The sequence below is a fragment of the Procambarus clarkii genome, chromosome 58, assembly GCF_040958095.1.
Source record: "Procambarus clarkii isolate CNS0578487 chromosome 58, FALCON_Pclarkii_2.0, whole genome shotgun sequence".
NCBI classification, from domain to species: Eukaryota; Metazoa; Arthropoda; class Malacostraca; order Decapoda; family Cambaridae; genus Procambarus; species Procambarus clarkii.
Genome location: NC_091207.1, coordinates 20,551,659 through 20,578,542, shown reverse-complemented (window position 1 = coordinate 20,578,542; position 26,884 = coordinate 20,551,659). Strand labels below are relative to the sequence as shown.

Sequence of the window (26,884 nt, the reverse complement as noted above, 5' to 3'; positions counted from 1 at the left end):
CTCCCTCTGACCCAACACCATCTTCCCTCTCTGATCTCCCTCACCCTTCCCTCTAGTTCTCCCTGCCTAGAGGGAAGAAGCAGCAGCAGCAGCCCTCTGTGGCTCTGGGAGTTAGCGAGGACCATCTACAGAGGTCTGCTTATATCTTGGTGTGTGTGTGTGTGTGTGTGTGTGTGTCAACAATATAGTGAGCTCTCTGCGTTCCCCTCTGCTAAGATTGCCTGTGTTTGCTCGTTCTCAAACAAGGTATAATTTCTATATTATTTTGCAAACAAGTTGATAAACGTTTGTTGGAAAGTGTCGTGGATGTCATCAATTACAGTCCTCTCACATCTAAGGCGCCTTAATGTAATCGTGAGAGGGACAGGAAGGTGGTTGAGATGAGAGAAAGTAAGGGAGAAAGTGAGTGATAATAGAAAGTGAGGCGGGGGTCAGGGTACAGTTTGGAGTGAGTGAATGAACACAAGGAAGTGAGAAGTCATTGCAGTTGGCTCACTGAGGTCTGTGTCCACCCACTAAGCAGGCGATGAGACACAGTAACGTGGCTGAAAAAAATGTTGACCACACCACAGCGCAGAAGATGGAGAAGCGACGACGTTTCGGTCCGTCTTTGACCCTCGTCAAGTCGTATCACACGACATCAACATCATCTGTCATCATCTGAGCCTCTAGCTACCACCATCTTCCCAAACTAAGATCTTCACCATCTCCTTCCCCAAGTCTGAGATTCTTCAGCGTATAGCCATTGTTACGGGGTCTGATAGACTCAAGACCTTGTCTATGTCTCCCCTTGCTGACGCCGTCATCCACTTGCTGACGTCGTCATCCACTTGCTGACGCCCGTCATCCACTTGCTGACGCCGTCATCCCATTGCTGACGCCCGTCATCCACTTGCTGACGCCCGTCATCCCCTTGCTGACGCCGTCATCCACTTGCTGACGCCCGTCATCCACTTGCTGACGCCGTCATCCCCTTGCTGACGCCCGTCATCCACTTGCTGACGCCCGTCATCCACTTGCTGACGCCCGTCATCCACTTGCTGACGCCCGTCATCCACTTGCTGACGCCGTCATCCCCTTGCTGACGCCGTCATCCACTTGCTGACGCCCGTCATCCACTTGCTGACGCCCGTCATCCACTTGCTGACGCCCGTCATCCACTTGCTGACGCCCGTCATCCACTTGCTGACGCCGTCATCCCCTTGCTGACGCCGTCATCCCCTTGCTGACGCCGTCATCCACTTGCTGACGCCCGACATCCACTTGTTGACGCCGTCATCCACTTGCTGACGCCCGTCATCCCCTTGCTGACGCCGTCATCCCCTTGCTGACGCCGTCATCCCCTTGCTGACGCCGTCATCCACTTGCTGACGCCCGACATCCACTTGTTGACGCCGTCATCCACTTGCTGACGCCCGTCATCCCCTTGCTGACGCCCGTCATCCACTTGTTGACGCCGTCATCCCCTTGCTGACGCCCGTCATCCCCTTGCTGACGCCGTCATCCCCTTGCTGACGTCGTCATCCACTTGCTGACGCCGTCATCCACTTGCTGACGCCGTCATCCACTTGCTGACGCCGTCATCCACTACCTGGACGAGGGAGGCCAAGAGTTGGCCCTCATTCCTAAGGGTGATTTGGCCCTGGCCCTAGTAAGGGTCAGCTCTAATTTGACCCTCACTAGGGTCAGCTCTAATTTGACCCTCACTAGGGTCAGCTCTAATTTGACCCTCACTAGGGTCAGCTCTAATTGACCCTCACTAGGGTCAGCTCTAATTGACCCTCACTAGGGTCAGCTCTAATTGGTCCTCACTAGGGTCAGCTCTAATTGACCCTCACTAGGGTCAGCTCTAATTTGACCCTCACTAGGGTCAGCTCTAATTGACCCTCACTAGGGTCAGCTCTAATTTGACCCTCACTAGGGTCAGCTCTAATTGACCCTCACTAGGGTCAGCTCTAATTGGTCCTCACTAGGGTCAGCTCTAATTTGACCCTCACTAGGGTCAGCTCTAATTTGACCCTCACTAGGGTCAGCTCTAATTGACCCTCACTAGGGTCAGCTCTAATTTGACCCTCACTAGGGTCAGCTCTAATTTGACCCTCACTAGGGTCAGCTCTAATTTGACCCTCACTAGGGTCAGCTCTAATTGACCCTCACTAGGGTCAGCTCTAATTTGACCTAACCTTGAGGCTTAATTCTGCACACTTCTGGCAAGAGTGAGAGTATAGGGTGAGAGGACAGAGTGAATGAAGAGAGTAGGAATAGAGGGTAAAGGGAATGATAAACAGGGAAGAGAGAGAGAGAGAGAGAGAGAGAGAGAGAGAGAGAGAGAGAGAGAGAGAGAGAGAGAGAGAGAGAGAGAGAGAGAGAGAGAGAGAGAAAGAAGAGCGAAGGGAGAGTGAGAGATTGAGACGGCATGGAAAGTGAGAGGAGAGGGTGAGGGAAGAGGGTGAGTGAGAGAGCAGAGTGAGAGAAGAGAGTGAGGGGAGAGTGAGGGTGTTATTGCTGGCAGCCACAGCTCAGGTGTCAGGTATGGGCTCGCTATATTTGCTCCTGATCGACTTAGCTGCCAAGATATATGTAGTAAGTGGTGAGCCAGGGGTGTGACGGGTGAGCGAGGGGTGTGACGGGTGAGCCAGGGGTGTGACGGGTGAGCCAGGGGTGTGACGGGTGAGCCAGGGGTGTGACGGGTGAGCCAGGGGTGTGACGGGTGAGCCAGGGGTGTGACGGGTGAGCCAGTAGTGACTCACCCTTGTAACCAAACAGGACACTCAGAAGACAGCTTCACCCTTGTAACCAAACAGGACACTCAGAAGACAGCTTCACCCTTGTAACCAAACAGGACACTCAGAAGACAGCTTCACCCTTGTAACCAAACAGGACACTCAGAAGACAGCTTCACCCTTGTAACCAAACAGGACACTCAGAAGACAGCTTCACCCTTGTAACCAAACAGGACACTCAGAAGACAGCTTCACCCTTGTAACCAAACAGGACGCTCAGAAGACAGCTTCACCCTTGTAACCAAACAGGACGCTCAGAAGACAGCTTCACCCTGGTAACCAAACAGGACGCTCAGAAGACAGCTTCACCCTGGTAACCAAACAGGACGCTCAGAAGACAGCTTCACCCTTGTAACCAAACAGGACGCTCAGAAGACAGCTTCACCCTTGTAACCAAACAGGACGCTCAGAAGACAGCTTCACCCTTGTAACCAAACAGGACGCTCAGAAGACAGCTTCACCCTTGCAACCAAACAGGACGCTCAGAAGACAGCTTCACCCTGGTAACCAAACAGGACGCTCAGAAGACAGCTTCACCCTGGTAACCAAACAGGACACTCAGAAGACAGCTTCACCCTGGTAACCAAACAGGACACTCAGAAGACAGCTTCACCCTTGTAACCAAACAGGACACTCAGAAGACAGCTTCACCCTTGTAACCAAACAGGACACTCAGAAGACAGCTTCACCCTGGTAACCAAACAGGACACTCAGAAGACAGCTTCACCCTGGTAACCAAACAGGACGCTCAGAAGACAGCTTCACCCTCATAATGCACTACTCATCAATACATATAAAGTCAATACGAGTCGTCTGTCTCTCACACTATGATAAGTGTTTCACAGGTGTGGAGCGCTGACAGGTGTGGGGCGCTGACAGGTGCGCGAGCGGGCAGCTGTGGCACTTGAGCTGTGCAGGTATGCACAGGTGTCGACACACACATGTGGCTGCATAATGACACTTGTTGGGGAATGTGTTTGGTTCTTACACCTGGTCTGGTGGTGTACAGGTGTGTGTATGTACTCACTTAGTTGTACCCACCTAGTTGTGCTTGCGGGGGTTGAGCTCTGGCTCTTTAGTCCCGCCTCTCAACTGTCAATCAACTGGTGTACAGATTCCTGAGCCTACTGGGCTCTATCATATCTACACTTGAAACTGTGTATGGAGTCAGCCTCCACCACATCACTGCCTAATGCATTCCATCTGTTAACTACTCTGACACTGAAAAAGTTTCAGTGTCAGAGTACTCAGTTTCCACCTGTGTCCCCGTGTTCGCGTACCAGGGTGAAGGAAACTCTACCCATCTATCTTCGCCAGGTGAGGGTGATCGAACCCCGATCCCTAGGTCCACGAGTCCAGAGCGCTGTCCACTCGGCCACCCAGCCCCCATAGTGTGTGTGTGTGTGTGTGTGTACTCACCTAGTTGTACTCACCTATTCGTGCTTGCGGGGGTTGAGCTCTGGCTCTTTAGTCCCGCCTCTCAACCGTCAATCAACAGATGTACAGGTTCCTGAGCCTATTGGACTCTATCATATCTACACTTGAAACTGTGTATGGAGTCTGTCTCCATACACAGTTTCCACCCACGTTTCCAACAAACTTGGAAACTCCACAACCAATATATATCATTGTTATAAACAACCACTTATAGCGCTTCTGAGCGCATAATCTCATTAATAAATACAAACTCATTCACCAAGATTGAGAACAGATGTACAGGTTTCGTAAGTAGGTTGCGTCAATGCTTGAATAATCCTTGCCCGGTGGTCTAAAAATACACCGCTCGACCCTCTGGTCTGGACTCACTTGGCAGACCTTAACGGGGCGGAGAGTGTAGGGAACGTCCCTAGCCCACTCTGCTAAAGTAAAAGTACTTATATTAACTATGTGGGTGGAAAGTACCAATAGGTGGATGGACCACCAGGAAGTGTTGTCCTCACTTTGAACAGTACCAAGATGTTCCTGGGATTACAGGATTAATCCCAGGAATTACTAGTAATCTACTGGGATTACTAGTAATCTACTGGGATTACTAGTAATCTACTGGGATTACTAGTAATCTACTGGGATTACTAGTAATCTACTGGGATTACTAGTAATCTACTGGGATTACTAGTAATCTACTGGGATTACTAGTAATCTACTGGGATTACTAGTAATTTACTGGGATTACTAGTAATCTACTGGGATTACTAGTAATCTACTGGGATTACTAGTAATCTACTGGGATTACTAGTAATCTACTAGTTTTGTTATATTTACGTGGATAATAAAACTGAACCTATCCTAATCTAACGAGCTTAGGCCTAACCCACGCTATCTGTAGGCCTAATATATAGTACATATATGTGCTATATTATGCCTAGGAATGTTAAAGTCTGTTTATCTTAGCTTCAAAATCAAAATAGGGGGCTGGGGGCAGAAATAGGAGGCTGGGGGGCATAAATAGGAGGCTGGGGGCAAAAATAGGAGGCTGGGGGGCAGAAATAGGAGGCTTGGAGGCAGAAATAGGGGGCTGGGGGCAGAAATAGGAGGTTGGGGGCAGAAATAGGAGGCTTGGAGGCAGAAATAGGGGGCTGGGGGCAGAAATAGGTGGCTGGGGCAGAAATAGGTGGCTGGGGGCAGAAATAGGAGGCTTGGAGGCAGAAATAGGGGGCTGGGGGCAGAAATAGGAGGTTGGGGGCAGAAATAGGAGGCTGGGGGCAGAAATAGGAGGCTGGGGGGCAGAAATAGAAGGCTGGGGGCAAAAATAGGAGGCTGGGGGCAGAAATAGGAGGCTGGAAGGCAGAAATAGGTGGCTGGGGGCAGAAATAGGAGGCTGGAAGGCAGAAATAGGTGGTTGGGGCAGAAATAGGAAGCTTGGAGGCAGAAATAGGGGGCTGGGGGCAGAAATAGGAGGTTGGGGGCAGAAATAGGAGGCTGGGGGCAGAAATAGGAGGCTGGGGGGCAGAAATAGGAAGCTGGGGGCAAAAATAGGAGGCTGGGGGGCAGAAATAGGAGGCTTGGAGGCAGAAATAGGGGGCTGGGGGCAGAAATAGGAGGTTGGGGGCAGAAATAAGGGGCTGGGGGCAGAAATAGGTGGCTGGGGCAGAAATAGGGGGCTGGGGGCAGAAATAGGAGGCTTGGAGGCAAAAATAGGGGGCTGGGGGCAGAAATAGGAGGTTGGGGGCAGAAATAGGGGGCTGGGGGCAGAAATAAGGGGCTATGGGGCAGAAATAGGAGGCTGGGGGCAGAAATAGGAGGCTGGGGGCAGAAATAGGGGGCTGCGGGCAGAAATAGGAGGCTGGGGGCAGAAATAGGTGGCTGGGGGCAGAAATAGGAGGCTGGGGGGCAGAAATAGGAGGCTGGGGGGGCAAAAATAGGAGGCTGGGGGCAGAAATAGGAAGCTGGGGGGCAGAAATAGTAGGCTGGGGGCAGAAATAGGAGGTTGGAAGGCAGAAATAGGTGGCTGGGGGCAGAAATAGGAGGCTTGGAGGCAGAAATAGGGGGCTGGGGGGCAGAAATAGGAGGCTGGGGGCAGAAATAGGAGGCTGGGGGCAGAAATAGGAGGCTGGGGGCAGAAATAGGAGGCTAGGGGGCAGAAATAGGAGACTGGGGGCAGAAATAGGAGGCTGGGGGGGCAGAAATAGGAGGCTGGGGGGGCAGAAATAGAAGGCTGGGGGGGCAGAAATAGGAGGCTGGGGGCAGAAATAGGAGGCTGGGGGGCAGAAATAGGAGCTAGGCTAGGGGGCAGAAATAGGAGGCTGGGGGGGCAGAAATAGGAGGCTGGGTGGCAGAAATAGGAGGCTGGGGGCAGAAATAGGGGGCTGGAGGGGGCAGAAATAGGAGGCTGGGGGCAAAAATAGGAAGCTGGGGGGCAGAAATAGGGGGCTGGGGGGCAGAAATAGGAGGCTGGGGGCAGAAATAGGAGGCTGGGGGCAGAAATAGGAAGCTGGGGGGCAGAAATAGGAGACTAGGGGGCAGAAATAGGTCTACTTCAATAATCTACTCAGACACCTTGTGGTGGAACATCGACTTCAATGACCTAATATACCTTGCCGATACACATCTACTTTAATGATCTACTACACTTTGTTATGGAACATCTACTTCAATAATCTACTATACTTTGTTGTGGAATATCTACTTTAGACAAGATGGTGGAAATGGGTCCCAAATTGGCACCGTGAGGCCAGGCAATATGGCACCATGAGGCCAGGCAGTATGGCACCTTGAGGTAAGGCAGTATGGCACCCTGAGGCCAGGCAGTATGGCACCCTGAGTCCAGGCAGTATGGCACCCTGAGGCCAGGCAGTATGGCACCCTGAGGCCAGGCAGTATGGCACCCTGAGGCCAGGCAGTATGGCACCCTGAGGCCAGGCAGTATGGCACCTTGAGGCCAGGCAGTATGGCACCTTGAGGCCAGGCAGTATGGCACCTTGAGGCCAGGCAGTATGGCACCTTGAGGCCAGGCAGTATGGCACCTTGAGGCCAGGCAGTATGGCACCTTGAGGCCAGGCAGTATGGCACCCTGAGGCCAGGCTGTATGGCACCCTGAGGCCAGGCAGTATGGCACCATGAGGCCAGGCAGTATGGCACCCTGAGGCCAGGCAGTATGGCACCTTGAGGCCAGGCAGTATGGCACCTTGAGGCCAGGCAGTATGGCACCCTGAGGCCAGGCAGTACGGCACCCTGAGGCCAGGCAGTATGGCACCCTGAGGCCAGGCAGTATGGCACCCTGAGGCCAGGCAGTATGGCACCCTGAGGCCAGGCAGTATGGCACCTTGAGGCCAGTCAGTATGGCACCCTGAGGCCAGACAGTATGGCACCTTGAGGCCAGGCAGTATGGCACCTTGAGGCCAGGCAGTATGGCACCTTGAGGCCAGGCAGTATGGCACCTTGAGGCCAGGCAGTATGGCACCTTGAGGCCAGGCAGTATGGCACCTTGAGGCCAGGCAGTATGGCACCTTGAGGCCAGGCAGTATGGCACCCTGAGGCCAGGCAGTATGGCACCCTGAGGCCAGGCAGTATGGCACCCTGAGGCCAGGCAGTATGGCACCTTGAGGCCAGGCAGTATGGCACCTTGAGGCCAGGCAGTATGGCACCTTGAGGCCAGGCAGTATGGCACCTTGAGGCCAGGCAGTATGGCACCTTGAGGCCAGGCAGTATGGCACCTTGAGGCCAGGCAGTATGGCACCCTGAGGCCAGGCTGTATGGCACCCTGAGGCCAGGCAGTATGGCACCATGAGGCCAGGCAGTATGGCACCCTGAGGCCAGGCAGTATGGCACCTTGAGGCCAGGCAGTATGGCACCTTGAGGCCAGGCAGTATGGCACCCTGAGGCCAGGCAGTACGGCACCCTGAGGCCAGGCAGTATGGCACCCTGAGGCCAGGCAGTATGGCACCCTGAGGCCAGGCAGTATGGCACCCTGAGGCCAGGCAGTATGGCACCTTGAGGCCAGGCAGTATGGCACCCTGAGGCCAGACAGTATGGCACCTTGAGGCCAGGCAGTATGGCACCTTGAGGCCAGGCAGTATGGCACCTTGAGGCCAGGCAGTATGGCACCTTGAGGCCAGGCAGTATGGCACCTTGAGGCCAGGCAGTATGGCACCTTGAGGCCAGGCAGTATGGCACCTTGAGGCCAGGCAGTATGGCACCCTGAGGCCAGGCAGTATGGCACCCTGAGGCCAGGCAGTATGGCACCCTGAGGCCAGGCAGTATGGCACCTTGAGGCCAGGCAGTATGGCACCTTGAGGCCAGGCAGTATGGCACCTTGAGGCCAGGCAGTATGGCACCATGAGGCCAGGCAGTATGGCACCTTGAGGCCAGGCAGTATGGCACCTTGAGGCCAGGCAGTATGGCACCATGAGGCCAGGCAGTATGGCACCTTGAGGCCAGGCAGTATGGCACCATGAGGCCAGGCAGTATGGCACCATGAGGCCAGGCAGTATGGCACCTTGAGGCCAGGCAGTATGGCACCATGAGGCCAGGCAGTATGGCACCCTGAGGCCAGGCAGTACGGCACCCTGAGGCCAGGCAGTATGGCACCTTGAGGCCAGGCAGTATGGCACCTTGAGGCCAGGCAGTATGGCACCTTGAGGCCAGGCAGTATGGCACCATGAGGCCAGGCAGTATGGCACCCTGAGGCCAGGCAGTACGGCACCCTGAGGCCAGGCAGTATGGCACCTTGAGGCCAGGCAGTATGGCACCTTGAGGCCAGGCAGTATGGCACCTTGAGGCCAGGCAGTATGGCACCATGAGGCCAGGCAGTATGGCACCTTGAGGCCAGGCAGTATGGCACCTTGAGGCCAGGCAGTATGGCACCATGAGGCCAGGCAGTATGGCACCTTGAGGCCAGGCAGTATGGCACCATGAGGCCAGGCAGTATGGCACCATGAGGCCAGGCAGTATGGCACCTTGAGGCCAGGCAATATGGCACCATGAGGCCAGGCAGTATGGCACCTTGAGGCCAGGCAGTATGGCACCATGAGGCCAGGCAGTATGGCACCTTGAGGCCAGGCAGTATGGCACCTTGAGGCCAGGCTGTATGGCACCATGAGGCCAGGCAGTATGGCACCATGAAGCCAGGCAGTATGGCACCTTGAGGCCAGGCAGTATGGCACCATGAGGCCAGGCAGTATGGCACCTTGAGGCCAGGCAGTATGGCACCTTGAGGCCAGGCAGTATGGCACCTTGAGGCCAGGCAGTATGGCACCTTGAGGCCAGGCAGTATGGCACCTTGAGGCCAGGCAGTATGGCACCTTGAGGCCAGGCAGTATGGCACCTTGAGGCCAGGCAGTATGGCACCTTGAGGCCAGGCAGTATGGCACCTTGAGGCCAGGCAGTATGGCACCTTGAGGCCAGGCAGTATGGCACCATGAAGCCAGGCAGTATGGCACCATGAAGCCAGGCAGTATGGCACCATGAAGCAAGGCAGTATGGCACCATGAAGCCAGGCAGTATGGCACCATGAAGCCAGGCAGTATGGCACCCAGAGGCAGCCGACAGAGCCAGTAACAGAGCCAATATTAGCTCTCTCATGACGGGCTCAGGAATGTAAACACGCTCTTTGGGCTTCCGGCATAGTGGTCACCCCTCGCCCCCTCCCTCCCTATCCCCCCATACTCCCTCCCTATCCCCATACACCCTCCCTCCCTCCCTCCCTATCCCCCCATACACCCTCCATCCCTCCTTTCCTCTCCCCCCTCCTCCTTTCTCTCCACACCCCCTCCGTCCCTGGTCTGATTAATGACCCCTAACACCTGCGAGTCCCTGGCCACTTTGACCTTAACACCTGTACGTGGGCCCCTGGCCACATTGACCTTAACACCTGTACGTGGGCCCCTGGCCTCGGTGACCTTAACACCTGTACGTGGGCCCCTGGCCTCGGTGACCTTAACACCTGTACGTGGGCCCCTGGCCTCGGTGACCTTAACACCTGTACGTGGGCCCCTGGCCTCGGTGACCTTAACACCTGTACGTGGGCCCCTGGCCTCGGTGACCTTAACACCTGTACGTGGGCCCCTGGCCTCGGTGACCTTAACACCTGTGAGCCCCTAACACCTGTGAGCCCCTAACACCTGCTGACTATACAGTCACACACTGCCCTAGGGGCTCTCTACACCAACAACCCACTACCACTACCTCTGCTACCACAACCACCACTAAAACCATAACCACCCACTACTACCACAACCACTACTACCACCTCCACCACCACCACCACCAAGGAAAGGTAAGAGCAAGGGGAAAGGTAGGGATGAGCCGGGTGTAATAAAGCGGGGAGTAAGAAGGGGATAATAATGGATATGAGAATGGGAACGTATAAATAAGATAAAAAAAGGATGGGTAGGCCTGTGTTAGGTCACGTTTGTTTAAAAAGTTAGAGCATTTTTGTGCTTAAATTTTAAAATTAAATTTTGCCCCGTGGGGCGAGTTTATTGTGCAGCGCCACTCATCTTGTGAGTGAACACACCGCCATAGTGACAGTATTGGGCAGCGCCACTCATCCTGTGAGTGAACACACCGCCATAGTGACAGTATTGGGCAGCGCCACTCATCCTGTGAGTGAACACACCGCCATAGTGACAGTATTGGGCAGCGCCACTCATCCTGTGAGTGAACACACCGCCATAGTGACAGTATTGGGCAGCGCCACTCATCCTGTGAGTGAACACACCACCATAGTGACAGTATTGGGCAGCGCCACTCATCCTGTGAGTGGACACACCGCCATAGTGACAGTATTGGGCAGCGTCACTCATCCTGTGAGTGAACACACCGCCATAGTGACAGTATTGGGCAGCGCCACTCCTCCTGTGAGTGGACACACCGCCATAGTGACAGTATTGGGCAGCGCCACTCATCTTGTGAGTGGACACACCACCATAGTGACAGTATTGGGCAGCGCCACTCATCCTGTGAGTGGACACACCGCCATAGCAGCATGTACAACACTCACCAATAGGAAGAAAACCCGCTGGGTTGTTCATCCTGTCACTTGTACCCAGACACAGCTGGGACTTGTGAAGGGGAAGAGTCACCCAAGCCTGACAGCTGGGTGGACAGCGCTTCGGATTCGAAGTCCTGAGGTTCCGGGTTCGATCCCAGGTGGAGTCGGAGACAAATGGGCAAAATGTTCCTTTCACCCTGATGCCCCTGTTACCTAGCAGTAAATAGGTACCTGGCAATGACAGCTGCTACGGGTTGCTTCCTGAGGGGGGGAGGGGGGTTGTAACAAAAAGAAAGCCTGGTCGAGGACCGGGCCGCGGAGACGCTAAGCCCCGAAATCATCTCAAGATAACCTCAAGATAGCCAGGATGACTCTTCCCAGGGTGGGTGTAGAGGCAGGAACGATTATATTAGAGGAAGAGCCTCTATAGAGGAGGATTAGAACTTAAGAACATAAGAACAAAGGTAACTGCAGAAGGCCCTATTGGCCCATACGATGCAGCTCCTGTTTCTAACCACCCAATATATACAATATATATCCCACTATATATACAGTATATATCCCACAATATATATATCCCAATATATATCCCACTCATATACATCATTAGAGTCCTTAACGAGGCAGAAGTTAGCGTTGTTTGTGTCTGCTTAACTCCTCTGGTGTTAAGTCCAGAAGGGTTAAGTCTGCAGACTTAACACTATGGTTAGTGTTAAGTCTGCAGACTTAACACAAACCATCACCACTTCTCCCTCTCTCTTACTTTCTCCCTCCCGTCCCTCCCTCCTCCTTCCCTCGCTCCACCTTACCTTCCATCCTTAATTCCCTCATTCTTGTCATCATCAACTGCCTTCTCTGTCTCTCTTTCTCTGTGTCTCTTAATTTCTTCTTGCCCTCCCTCTCCCCATCTTAATCTCTCTCCCTCCCTCCCTCTCTTAACCTCCAACCATCATTCACCTGCAAAAAGCACCATCTGGTGCGTAAAGAGTTGGGTGCACGCAGGCAGGTGTGTCTGGGCCAGGTGTGGCGGGCCAGAGGGTCCACACAGGCAGGTGTGGGCCAAGTGTGGCGGGCCAGAGGGTCCACACAGGCAGGTGTGGCGGGCCAGAGCGTCCACACAGGCAGGTGTGTGCCAAGTGTGGCGGGCCAGAGGGTCCACACAGGCAGGTGTGTCTGGGCCAGGTGTGGCGGGCAGAGGGTTCACACAGGCAGGTGTGGGCCAGGTGTGGCGGGCCAGAGGGTCCACACAGGCAGGTGTGGCGGGCCAGGTGTGGCGGGCCAGGTGTGGCGGGCCAGGTGTGGGGGCCAGAGGGGGGGGGCACCCGCGCCACCCACTCTGCCCAAAATACCAGACTCGGCCTTTGATAAATATTAGGCTTTTTTGTCTGGGAAAATGAGTTACAAGTGAGTTTACCTGGACGAGTTAAATATATGTGTGTGCGTGTGCGTGTGCGTGTGCGTGTGCGTGTGTGTGTGTGTGTGTGTGTGTGTGTGTGTGTGTGTGTGTGTGTGTGTGTGTGTGTGTGTGTACTCACCTAGTTGTACTCACGTAGTTGTGTTTACGGGGTTGAGCTCTGGCTCTTTGGTCCCGCCTCTCAACTGTCAATCAACAGGTGTACAGGTTCCTGAGCCTATTGGGCTCTGTCATATCTACACTTGAAACTGTGTATGGAGTCAGCCTCCACCACATCACTTCCTAATGCATTCCATTTGTCAACCACTCTGACACTAAAAAAGTTCTTTCTAATATCTCTGTGGCTCATTTGGGCACTCAGTTTCCACCTGTGTCCCCTAGTGCATGTGCCCCTTGTGTTAAATAGCCTGTCTTTATCTACCCTATCAATTCCCTTCAGAATCTTGAATGTGGTGATCATGTCCCCCCTAACTCTTCTGTCTTCCAGCGAAGTGAGGTTTAATTCCCGTAGTCTCTCCTCGTAGCTCATACCTCTCAGCTCGGGGACTAGTCTGGTGGCAAACCTTTGAACCTTTTCCAGTTTAGTCTTATCCTTGACTAGATATGGACTCCATGCTGCGGCTGCATACTCCAGGATTGGCCTGACATATGTGGTATACAAAGTTCTGAATGATTCTTTACACAAGTTTCTGAATGCCGTTCGTATGTTGGCCAGCCTGGCATATGCCGCTGATGTTATCCTCTTGATATGTGCTGCAGGAGACAGGTCTGGCGTGATATCAACCCCCAAGTCTTTTTCTTTCTCTGACTCCTGAAGAATTTCCTCTCCCAGATGATACCTTGTATCTGGCCTCCTGCTCCCTACACCTATCTTCATTACATTACATTTGGTTGGGTTAAACTCTAACAACCATTTGTTCGACCATTCCTTCAGCTTGTCTAGGTCTTCTTGAAGCCTCAAACAGTCCTCTTCTGTTTTAATCCTTCTCATAATTTTAGCATCGTCCGCAAACATTGAGAGAAATGAATCGATACCCTCCGGGAGATCATTTACGTATATCAGAAACAAGATAGGACCGAGTACAGAGCCCTGTGGGACTCCACTGGTGACTTCACACCAATCGGAGGTCTCACCCCTCACCGTGTGTGTGTGTGTGTGTGTGTGTGTGTGTGTGTGTGTGTGTGTGTGTGTGTGTGTGTGTGTGCGTGTGCGTGTGCGTGTGCGTGTAATTACATAAGTGTAATTACCTAAGTGTAGTTACAGGATGAGACCTACGCTCGTGGTGTCCCGTCTTCCCAGCACTCTTTGTCATATAACGCTTTGAAACTACTGACGGTCTTGGCCTCCACCACCTTCTCACATAACTTGTTCCAACCGTCTACCACTCTGTTTGCGAAAGTGAATTTTCTTATATTTCTGCATCTGTGTTTAGCTAGTTTAAATCTATGACCTCTTGTTCTTAAAGTTCCAGGTCTCAGGAAATCTTCCCTATCGATTTTATCAATTCTTGTTACTATTTTGTACGTAGTGATCATATCACCTCTTTTTCTTCTGTCTTCTAGTTTTGGCATATTTAATGTTTCTAAACCTCTCCTCGTAGCTCTTGCCCTTCAGTTCTGGGAGCCACTTAGTAGCATGTCTTTGCACCTTTTCCAGTTTGTTGATGTGCTTCTTAAGATATGGGCACCACACAACCGCTGCATATTCTAGCTTTGGCCTAACAAAAGTCATGAACAATTTCTTTAGTATATCGCCATCCATGTATTTAAAAGCAATTCTGAAGTTAGAAAGCGTGGCATAGGCTCCTCGACAATATTCTTTATGTGGTCCTTAGGTGATAGTTTTCTATCTAGAACCACCCCTAGATCTCTTTCTTTATCAGAATTCTTTAAAGATTTCTCATAAAATATATAGGTTGTGTGGGGTCTATGTTCTCCTATTCCACATTCCATAACATGGCATTTATTAACATTAAATTTCATTTGCCACACACACATGGAATGTGTGTGTGTGTGTGTGTGTGTGTGTGTGTGTGTGTGTGTGTGTACTCACCTAGTTGTACTCACCTAGTTGTGTTTGCGGGGGTTGAGCTCTGGCTCTTTGGTCCCGCCTCTCAACCGTCAATCAACAGGTGTACAGATTCCTGAGCCTATCGGGCTCTGTCATATCTACACTTGAAACTGTGTATGGAGTCAGCCTCCACCACATCACTTCCTAATGCATTCCATTTGTCAACCACTCTGACACTAAAAAAGTTCTTTCTAATATCTCTGTGGCTCATTTGGGCACTCAGTTTCCACCTGTGTCCCCTAGTACGTGTGCCCCTTGTGTTTAATAGACTGTCTTTATCTACCCTATCAATCCCCTTCAGAATCTTGAATGTGGTGATCATGTCCCCCCTAACTCTTCTGTCTTCCAGCGAAGTGAGGTTTAATTCCCGTAGTCTCTCCTCGTAGCTCCTACCTCTCAGCTCGGGTACTAGTCTGGTGGCAAACCTTTGAACCTTTTCCAGTTTAGTCTTATCCTTGACTAGATATGGACTCAATGCTGGGGCTGCATACTCCAGGATTGGCGTGTGTGTGTGTGTGTGTGTGTGTGTGTGTGTGTGTGTGTGTGTATACTCACCTATTTGTACTCACCTATTTGTACTCACCTATTTGTGTCTGCAGGATCGAGCATTGACTCTTGGATCCCGCCTTTCCAGCCATCGGTTGTTTACAGCAATGACTCCTGTCCTATTTCCCTATCATACCTAGTTTTATTCCACTTTCCACAACTCTCAAGTTAAAAGAAAACTTCCTAACATCTCTGTGACTCATCTGAGTTTCCAGCTTTCACCCATGTCCCCTCGTTCTGTTATTATTCCGTGTAAACATTTCGTCTATGTCCACTCTGTCAATCCCCCTGAGTAGTTTATACGTTCCTATCATGTCCCCCGTCTCCCTTCTTTTTTTCTAGTTTCGTAAGACTTAGTTCCTTCAGGCGCTCTTCATATTCCATCCCTCGTAACACTGGGACGAGTCTCGTTGCAAACTAATGAACCTTTTCCAGTTTCCTTATGTGTTTCTTCAGGTGGGGGCTCCATGATGAGGCGGCATACTCTAAGACTGGCCTTACGTAGGCAGTGTAAAGCGCTCTAAATGCCTCCTTACTTAGGTTTCTGAATGATGTTCTAACTTTTGCCAGTGTAGAGTACGCGGCTGTCGTTATCCTATTTATATGTGCCTCAGGAGTTAGATTAGGTGTTACGTAAGCGCCCAGGTTTCTTTCTCGAGTCGTTACAGGTAGGCAGTTCCCCTTCATTGTGTACTGTCCTTTTGGTCTCCTATCACCTAATCCCATTTCCATAACTTTACATTTGCTCGTGTTGAACTCCAGTAGCCAGTTCTCTGACCATCTCTGCAACCTGTTCAAGTCCTCTTGGAGGATCCTACAATCCTCGTCTGTCACAACTCTTCTCATCAACTTTGCGTCATCCGCGAACATCGACATTTAGGACTCTACTCCTGTAAACATATCATTAACGTATATAAGAAATAGAATTGGTGCCAGCACCGATCCTTGAGGTACTCCACTCGTTACTGTTCGCCAGTCTGACTTCTCTCCCCCCTTACCGTTACTCTCTGGCTCCTTCCTGTTAGGTAGTTCCTCACCCATGCTAGGGCCTTTACGCTTACTCCCGCCTGCCTCTCAAGTTTGTATAGCAGTCTCATGTGCGGTACTGTATCAAAGGCCTTTTGGCAGTTCAGAAATATGCAGTCTGCCCAACCTTCTCTGTCCTGCCTTATCCTCGTTATTTTATCATAGAATTCCAAAAGGTTTGTTAGGCACGATTTCCCTGTCCAGAACCCATGTTGATGTTTGTTCACAAACCTAATGTTCTCCAGGTGTGCAACCAGTCTTAGCCTAATTATTCTTTCAAGTATTTTACAGGGGATGCTTGTCAGTGATACAGGTCTATAGTTAAGTGCCTCCTCCCTATCACCTTCTTTGAAAATTGGTACGCATTTGCCTTCTTCCATCAATTGGGCAGTGACTCATTAAACATCCTTGCCAGAGGCACTGGTGTAATTACTTAGTTGTGCTTGCAGGGGTTGGGCTCTGCTCTTTCGGCCCGCCTCTCAACTGTCAATCAATCAACTGTTACTAACTACTAATTATTTTTTTTTTTTTTGCACACACACACACACACACACACACACACACACACACACACACACACACACACACACACACACACACACACACACACACGCTGTGGGAACCGACCTGTGAGATTTATATTTATTTAATTTATATGAATTTATATTTACGTTAATTTATATACTTCGATAGCAATTTGTATAATGTTAAGTGGACTGTATTTCTGCAATAATGTCATAATCTCACAAATCGATCCTCTACACATTAGGGGGGTTTATATTTATATATATGCAGCCAATCAAACTACATTAACTACATACATTGAAGAGGTTCCTTATCTTATAGTACAGCAGGTTAGTCCACCAGGTATAACTAGGGTGTAGACACCAAATTATCCTCTTTGAGGTAGCTTCCATATCACCCAGTAACTGGTGCACAAATCTTGCATCCTCGTCTTGACCTGTCAAAAGTGCGCTAGCTGTGAAGCCAGATACCTATATATGACAAGTATATCAGAGAAAACAGTACATGGAACATGAAGACCTGGCTTAATTACCTTTAGTTTGAGGCTTCCATGTGATCTAACCGGGTCACCCTATATAATGACATTAATGGCCACTAATGATAAATAATGGGTTTCGGAAAGAACACTTAACTTGATTTGTTGACAGCGTGTTGACAGATGGTACACCTTTGGTATCCATAACACTACGTCCAAGTAAAATTAACAGGAGCCGAATTTGCTCCCGTGTGAGCCTCTGGTCTCGTATAACAATGGCTGCCCTCCTTCCTCACTCTGACGCCTGGCTTACATTGTCCACATTTCAGAAAGTGATAGAAGGGTCACATTTACTCTACTTTAATATTGATAATTAAGTTAATTTATATAAGATGTTTTTATGATGGTAAAGTCCAAAGACTAATGTATTTAAGAATAATTCCCACCATAATAGGTGGTGAATTATAATAGTGTGTGGTGATGATATCCCGTTTTCTATAGACGGTAATTCCACTACAAGTTACGTTTTCTATGGGTAACTTGTTTATACAATACAGCTATTATCTGTATGATTATTAAATGGTGTCGGATTTTCCGACACACGCACACACACGCACGCACGCACGCACGCACACGCACACAAAGAACACTTGGGACGTTATAAAGAACTTTTTCATTGTCAGAGTAGTTAACAGGTGGAATGCATTAGGCAGTAATGTGGTGGAGGCTGACTCCATACACAGTTTCAAGTGTAGATATGATAGAGCCCAGTAGGCTCAGGAACCTGTACACCTGTTGATACCTCCCTAGTGCTATATGCATTTGTCTAGTTCTAAAACTGTCATTTTTTACGTGAAATGTATCTACGTCACAAGGTTAATTAACACCTGAGGAAGTCCACATAATTAATTGATTACGGCTAATAATAAATTGTAATTAACCGTTTAAGCCTAACAGAAAACGAAAAGTTAATATGCAATAATGTGTGTGTAAGGAAGGAGGTGGAGGAAAATTTCCCCACAACCCTTTCATTCCCTAATTGCCGAGCCGTCATGGGAAGATTTCCCCTATCAACCTAACCTTCCCTACCTCCCTCCCCATCTCCCTCCCTATCTCCCTCTCTCTGCCTCCAGAGACAGACAAAGGAAGACAGACAGAAACAGGACGTCAGACAGTAAATACTGAGAGAAAGAGAGAGAGAGAGAGAGAGAGAGAGAGATGGGTACCCATGTCAGTGGGGTCTCACTGCCACAGTGGTCTACATGTAGACTCTAAAACCACTTTCCCTGAACGCGTCCAAACAGCCTCCAAGCCCTCGTTTAAACAGAGAGACCAATACAATTGGAATCCGATTGAGGAGGCTCATGACAGTCATGAGACAGTGATGATGGTGGTCATGAGACAGTGATGATGGTGGTGGTCATGAGACAGTGATGGTGGTGGTGGTCATGAGACAGTGATGATGGTGGTGGTCATGAGACAGTGATGATGGTGGTGGTCATGAGACAGTGATGGTGGTGGTGGTCATGAGACAGTGATGGTGGTGGTGGTCATGAGACAGTGATGATGGTGGTGGTGGTCATGAGACAGTGATGGTGATGGTGGTCATGAGACAGTGATGGTGATGGTGGTCATGAGACAGTGATGATGGTGGTGGTGGTCATGAGACAGTGATGATGGTGGTGGTCATGAGACAGTGATGGTGGTGGTGGTGGTCATGAGACAGTGATGATGGTGGTGGTCATGAGACAGTGATGGTGGTGGTCATGAGACAGTGATGATGGTGGTGGTCATGAGACAGTGATGATGGTGGTGGTCATGAGACAGTGATGGTGGTGGTGGTCATGAGACAGTGATGATGGTGGTGGTCATGAGACAGTGATGGTGGTCATGAGACAGTGATGATGATGGTGGTCATGAGACAGTGATGGTGATGGTGGTCATGAGACAGTGATGGTGGTGGTCATGAGACAGTGATGGTGATGGTGGTCATGAGACAGTGATGGTGGTCATGAGACAGTGATGGTGGTGGTCATGAGACAGTGATGGTGATGGTGGTCATGAGACAGTGATGGTGGTCATGAGACAGTGATGGTGGTGGTCATGAGACAGTGATAGTGGTGGTCATGAGACAGTGATGGTGATGGTGGTCATGAGACAGTGATGGTGATGGTGGTCATGAGACAGTGATGGTGGTCATGAGACAGTGATGGTGATGGTGGTCATGAGACAGTGATGGTGGTCATGAGACAGTGATGGTGGTGGTCATGAGACAGTGATGGTGGTCATGAGACAGTGATGGTGGTGGTCATGAGACAGTGATGGTGGTCATGAGACAGTGATGGTGGTGGTCATGAGACAGTGATGGTGGTCATGAGACAGTGATGGTGGTGGTCATGAGACAGTGATGGTGGTCATGAGACAGTGATGGTGGTGGTCATGAGACAGTGATGGTGATGGTGGTCATGAGACAGTGATGGTGGTGGTCATGAGACAGTGATGGTGGTCATGAGACAGTGATGGTGGTCATGAGACAGTGATGGTGGTGGTCATGAGACAGTGATGGTGATGGTGGTCATGAGACAGTGATGGTGATGGTGGTCATGAGACAGTGATGGTGATGGTGGTCATGAGACAGTGATGGTGGTCATGAGACAGTGATGGTGGTGGTCATGAGACAGTGATGGTGATGGTGGTCATGAGACAGTGATGATGATGGTGGACATGAGACAGTGATGATGATGGTGGTCATGAGACAGTGATGATGATGGTGGTCATGAGACAGTGATGATGATGGTGGTCATGAGACAGTGATGGTGATGGTGGTCATGAGACAGTGATGGTGGTGGTGGTCATGAGACAGTGACACTACCATAAGGTACAGTCCCCAGAGGTACACTACTACAACTATTACTACAACTACTACAACAACTACTACAACAATTACTACTATTACGTCGCGTATCGATCACGGTCATTGATGTATCATCAATCACCCCCCCCTTAATTCCTCCCCCTCACTACCCTTCAACCCTCCCCATAAAAAAACCTCCCACCCACATTTCCCTCCCCCCCCCCCTCCCTCTTCCCCCCTTTTCCCACCCCTGTTACCCCTCCCCACCCAATCCCCTCCCTCATACTCCCCACTCCATAGAATCAGGCACGTGCCATTCCCCTCTGCCCCTTTCTGTCCCCCCCCCCTTCCCTGACACTCCCCCTTTACCTCCCCTGCCCATTTCTCGAGCACCCCCAACACCCCCACCATCACCCCTACCCTGCTCTAGAGGTCCTCTCTCCCCCCCCCCTCCAGCACCCCTACTTTTAATTGAGGACCCTCTAGCACTCTCCCTTGTCTAGAGCACTACCCCTCCTAGAGCACCTCCATTTCCTCCCCACCTTCCCCACCCCCCTTCCCCCAGGACCTTCTGGTCCTGTGTGTTATTGCACATAAAATGCGTTCAAAAGGAATTACCGGAAAAATAGGCAGATGGATCTACAATTTCCTGACTAACAGAACCCAATGTGTAATAGTCAACAAAATAAAATCCAGCCCATCAACCGTGAAGAGCTCAGTCCCCCAGGGTACTGTGCTTGCTCCAGTACTTTTTCTCATCCTCATATCGGACATAGACAAGAACACAACCTATAGCACTGTATCATCCTTTGTAGATGACACTAGTATCTTCAAGAGAGTAGGCAACATAGAGGACACGGCAAACCTCCAATCAGATGTAAATCAGGTCTTTCTATGGGCTACAGAAAATAATATGGTGTTTAACGAAGATAAGTTCCAGCTCATGTGCTACGGAAAAAAATAAAATATAAAAATGGAAACCACGTACAAAACAACGAAAAGGCAATGTAAAGGATCTGGGTGTACTCGTGTCGGAAGACCTTACCTTTAAAGAACACAATAAAGTAGCAATCACAACTGCAAGCAAAATGACAGGTTGGATAACAAGAACTTTTCACACTAGAGATGCTATACCGATGATGATACTTTTCAAAACGTTAGTGCTCTCTAGAGTGGAGTACTGCTGCACAATGACAGTCCCTTTCAAAGCTGGAGAAATTGCTGACCTGGAGAGCGTGCAGAGATCCTTTACTGCTAGAATCCACTCAGTAAAACATCTAAACTATTGAGACCGACTAAAGAGCGTAAACCTGTATTCTCTTGAGCGCAGGCGGGAGAGATACATTATAATTTACACATGGAAAATAGTAGAGGAGCTGGTCCCAAACCTTCACACAGAAATAACATCACACGAGACCAGAAGGCATGGCAGGATGTGCAGAATACCCCCGTTGAAAAGCAGAGGTGCAACAGATACTCTGAGAGAGAACTCTATTAGCATCAGAGGCCCGAGACTGTTCAACACGCTTCCAATACACATAAGGGACATAACTGGTCGACCCCTCACAGTGTTCAAGAGAGAACTATCAACATCAGAGGCCCGAGACTGTTCAACACGCTTCCACTACACATAAGGGACATAACTGGTCGATCCCTCACAGTGTTCAAGAGAGAACTATCAACATCAGAGGTCCGAGACTGTTCAACACGCTTCCACTACACATAAGGGGCATAACTGGTCGACCCTTCACAGTGTTCAAGAGAGAACTATCAACATCAGAGGCTCGAGACTGTTCAACACGCTTCCACTACACATAAGGGGCATAACTGGCCGACCCCTCACAGTGTTCAAGAGAGAACTATCAACATCAGAGGCCCGAGACTGTTCAACACGCTTCCACTACACATAAGGGGCATAACTGGCCGACCCCTCACAGTGTTCAAGAGAGAACTATCAACATCAGAGGCCCGAGACTGTTCAACACGCTTCCACTACACATAATGGGCATAACTGGCCGACCCCTCACAGTGTTCAAGAGAGAACTATCAACATCAGAGGCCCGAGACTGTTCAACACGCTTCCACTATACATAAGGGGCATAACTGGCCGACCCCTCACAGTGTTCAAGAGAGAACTATCAACATCAGAGGCCCGAGACTGTTCAACACGCTTCCACTACACATAAGGGACATAACTGGCCGACCCCTCACAGTGTTCAAGAGAGAACTATCAACATCAGAGGCCCGAGACTGTTCAACACGCTTCCACTACACATAAGGGACATAACTGGCCGACCCCTCACAGTGTTCAAGAGAGAACTATCAACATCAGAGGCCCGAGACTGTTCAACACGCTTCCACTACACATAAGGGACATAACTGGCCGACCCCTCACAGTGTTCAAGAGAGAACTATCAACATCAGAGGCCCGAGACTGTTCAACACGCTTCCACTACACATAAGGGGCATAACTGGCCGACCCCTCACAGTGTTCAAGAGAGCACTGGATAAGCACCTCCAAAGGATACCTGATCAACCAAGCTGTGACTCATACGTCAGGCTGCAAGCAGGAGGCCTGGTCGAGGACTGGGCCGCGGGGTCGCTAAGCTCCGAAATCACCTCAAGGTAAGGACCCCCCCCCCCCAATGAGGGGCGGGGTGCCCCTCTCTGGTGACGGGGAGCCTGAAGCAGCTGAGTATAGCACCTGTCTTGTTAATGTTACCTCCCAACCATCTGTCCCACTCCCTCCCTCCCTCCCTCCCGCCTTCCCTACCCTATACTGCCTGTCTGCCTGCCTGCATCCCTCCCTGCCTGCCTGCCTGCCTGCTTGCCTGCCTGCATCCCTCCCACCCTCCCTCCCTGCCTACCTGCCTGCATCCCTCCCTGCCTGCCTGCCTGCGTGCCTGCCTGCCTGCCTGCCTGCCTGCCTGCCTGCTTGCCTGCCTGCATCCCTCCCACCCTCCCTCCCTGCCTACCTGCCTGCATCCCTCCCTGCCTGCCTGCCTGCGTGCCTGCCTGCCTGCCTGCCTGCCTGCCTGCCTGCCTGCTTGCCTGCCTGCATCCCTCCCTCCCTGCCTGCCTGCCTGCATCCCTCCCTCCCTGCCTGCCTGCCTGCATCCCTCCCTCCCTGCCTGCCTGCCTGCCTGCATCCCTCCTTCCCTGCCTGCCTGCCTGCCTGCCTGCATCCCTCCCTCCCGGCCTCCCTGCCTGCCTGCCTCCCTGCATCCCTCCCTCCCTGCCTGCCTGCTTGCCTGCCTGCCTGCCTGCCTGCCTGCCTGCCTGCCTGCCGCAGAGGGGGAACAGGAGATGCGGCCAGTTACCAGAGACAATGAACCTTCAAAAGGGGTGAAATGGAAAATATAATTACCAGCGCTCAAAGATGGGGAAAATATGAGGGGGTGGAGGGGGCGAGGGGAGGCTGAGGGAGAGAGGGGGGGGGCTGAGAGGGTGATGGGGGACGCTGAGGGTAGAAGGGGAAAATTAGAGTGCTGTGATCGGTAGTGGCTCGTAGACTGGAAGGAAAGGGGAGTTTTGAAAGGGGCGGAGGGAAGGAAGGAAGGGGGGGGGGGGTTGAGAGGGGCGGGGGAAGGACCTTCCCGCCTCTGCAGGACGACGTGTTGTCAGGCCGTGAGTGACGTCATCACAGCCAGGTCGGAGTTGCCCTCCTGGCCAGACGTACGATCATTGTTGTTAAATTTATGTTAAAAGAGAGAGAGAGAGAGGGAGAGATTTACCTATGGAGCAGGATTGTGTGATTCACCAAAGATGTGATTATCTATAAAAAGATAATCGATGTGTATATGTTTTTATGTAAATGATTGTATACTATATAAACTTACCTTTACCTTGAAATTACATAGTTTACCTTGAAATGCTTCATACAAAACACCGACCTTACCTAACCTTCTTAGTATGTTAAGATAAGCATCTCATTGCTTCGTAATTACAGTTATTACTTAACCAATACCTATAATAGGTTAAGTAATAATTGTAATTAAGAAGCAATAAGATGCTTATCTTAACATACTAAGAAGGTTAGGTAAGGTTGGTGTTTTCTATGAAGCTTTTCAAAGTAAACTAAAATTAGTATGTCACATATGCACTTATTAAATAAGTCAATATTGACTGTAAGAAAGTGCGAGAACGGGTTGACCCCCGACAGGCCGACTATAGCCACCCCCGACAGGCCGACTATAGCCACCCCCGACAGGCCGACTATAGCCACCCCCGACAGACCGACTATAGCCACCCCCGACAGACCGACTATAGCCACCCCCGACAGACCGACTATAGCCACCCCCGACAGACCGACTATGGCCACCCCAAAAGGCTGACTATGGCCACCCCCGACAGGCCGACTATGGTCACCCCCGACAGGCCGACTATGGTCACCCCCGACAGGCCGACTATGGTCACCCCCGACAGGCCTACTATAGCCACCCCCGACAGCCCGACTATAGCCACCCCGACAGACCGACTATGGCCACCCCAAAAGGCTGACTATAGCCACCCCCGACAGACCGACTATGGCCACCCCAAAAGGCTGACTATAGCCACCCCGACGGGCCGACTATGGCCACCCCGACATGTTGACTATGGCCACCCCCGACAGGTTGACTATGGCCACCCCCGACAGGTTGACTATGGCCACCCCGACAGGTTGACAATGGCGAACCCGACAGGCCGACTATGGCCATCCCGACAGGTTGACTATGGACACCCCCGACAGGTTGACTATGGCCACCCCCGACAGGCCGACTATGGCCACCCCCGACAGGCCGACTATGGCTATCCCGACAGGTTGACTATGGCCATCCCGACAGGTTGACTATGGCCAGGCCCGACAAGTTGAATATGGCCACCCCGACAGGCCGACTATAGCCACCCCGACAGGCCGACTATAGCCACCCCGACAGGCCGACTATAGCCACCCCGACAGGCCGACTATAGCCAACGCCGAGAAGCCGACTATAGCCACCCTGACAGGCCGATTATCGCCACCCCGACAGGCCGTCTATAGCCACCCTCGACAGGCCGACTATAGCCACCTCGACAAGCCGACTATGGCCACCCCGACAGGCCGACTATGGCCACCCCGACAGGCCGACTATGGCCACCCCGACAGGCCGACATTGGCCACCCCGACAGGCTGACAACGACCACCCGACAAGCCGACTATGGCCACCCCTAGAGGGCGACTATGGCCACCCCGATATGTTGACTATGGCCACCCCCGACAGGTTGACTATGGCCACCCCCGACAGGCCGACTATGGCTATCCCAACAGGTTGACTATGGCCATCCCGACAGGTTGACTATGGCCAGGCCCGACAAGTTGAATATGGCCACCCCGACAGGCCGACTATAGCCACCCCGACAGGCCGACTATAGCCACCCCGACAGGCCGACTATAGCCACCCCGACAGGCCGACTATAGCCACCCCGACAGGCCGACTATAGCCAACGCCGAGAAGCCGACTATAGCCACCCTGACAGGCCGATTATCGCCACCCCGACAGGCCGTCTATAGCCACCCTCGACAGGCCGACTATAGCCACCTCGACAAGCCGACTATGGCCACCCCGACAGGCCGACTATGGCCACCCCGACAGGCCGACTATGGCCACCCCGACAGGCCGACATTGGCCACCCCGACAGGCTGACAACGACCACCCGACAAGCCGACTATGGCCACCCCTAGAGGGCGACTATGGCCACCCCGATATGTTGACTATGGCCACCCCCGACAGGTTGACTATGGCCACCCCCGACAGGTTGACTATGGCCACCCCCGACAGGCCGACTATGGCTATCCCGACAGGTTGACTATGGCCATCCCGACAGGTTGACTATGGCCAGGCCCGACAAGTTGAATATGGCCACCCCGACAGGCCGACTATAGCCACCCCGACAGGCCGACTATAGCCACCCCGACAGGCCGACTATAGCCAACGCCGAGAAGCCGACTATAGCCACCCTGACAGGCCGATTATCGCCACCCCGACAGGCCGTCTATAGCCACCCTCGACAGGCCGACTATAGCCACCTCGACAAGCCGACTATGGCCACCCCGACAGGCCGACTATGGCCACCCCGACAGGCCGACTATGGCCACCCCGACAGGCTGACAACGACCACCCGACAAGCCGACTATGGCCACCCCTAGAGGGCGACTATGGCCACCCCGACAGGCCGACCATGGCCACCCCGACAGGCCGACCATGGTCACCTCGACAGGCCGACCATGGTCACCCCTAGAGGGCGACTATGGCCACCCCGACAGGCCGACCATGGCCACCCCGACAGACCGACTATTGCCACCCCGAGATGGCGACTATGGCCACCCCGACAGGCCGACCATGGCCACCCCGACAGACCGACTATAGCCACCCCGACAGGCCGACTATGGCCACCCCGACAGGCCGACCATCACCACCCCGACAGGCCGACCATCACCACCCCGACAGGCCGACCATCACCACCCCGACAGGCCGACCATGGCCTTTCCGACAAGCCGACCATGGTGACCCCGACAGGCCGACCATCACCACCCCGACAGGCCTACTATAGCCACCCCGACAGACCGACTATAGCCACCCCGACAGACCGACCATGGCCACCCCGACAGGCCGACCATCACCACCCCGACAGGCCGACTATAGCCACCCCGACAGACCGACTATAGCCACCCCGACAGGCCGACCATGGCCACCCCGACCATCACCACCCCGACAGGCCGACTATAGCCACCCTGACAGA

At 52.0% G+C, this 26,884-nt stretch overlaps 2 protein-coding genes across 2 annotated transcripts; both read left to right on the top strand.

Moving 5' to 3' along the window:
* Window positions 1-10,010: 10,010 nt before the first annotated feature.
* On the top strand, window positions 10,011-26,291 carry LOC138353583 (proteoglycan 4-like). Its single transcript, XM_069306774.1, has 5 exons — window positions 10,011-10,310; window positions 24,258-24,925; window positions 25,135-25,365; window positions 25,645-25,875; window positions 26,063-26,291. The coding sequence occupies exons 1-5, from the start codon at window positions 10,011-10,013 to the stop codon at window positions 26,289-26,291; spliced, it is 1,659 nt and encodes a 552-aa protein (XP_069162875.1).
* Window positions 26,292-26,300: 9 nt separating this feature from the next.
* Window positions 26,301-26,810, top strand: LOC123768004 (uncharacterized). The gene has a single exon (XM_045758260.2). The coding sequence runs from the start codon at window positions 26,301-26,303 to the stop codon at window positions 26,808-26,810; it is 510 nt and encodes a 169-aa protein (XP_045614216.2).
* The last annotated feature ends 74 nt before the right edge of the window (window positions 26,811-26,884 follow it).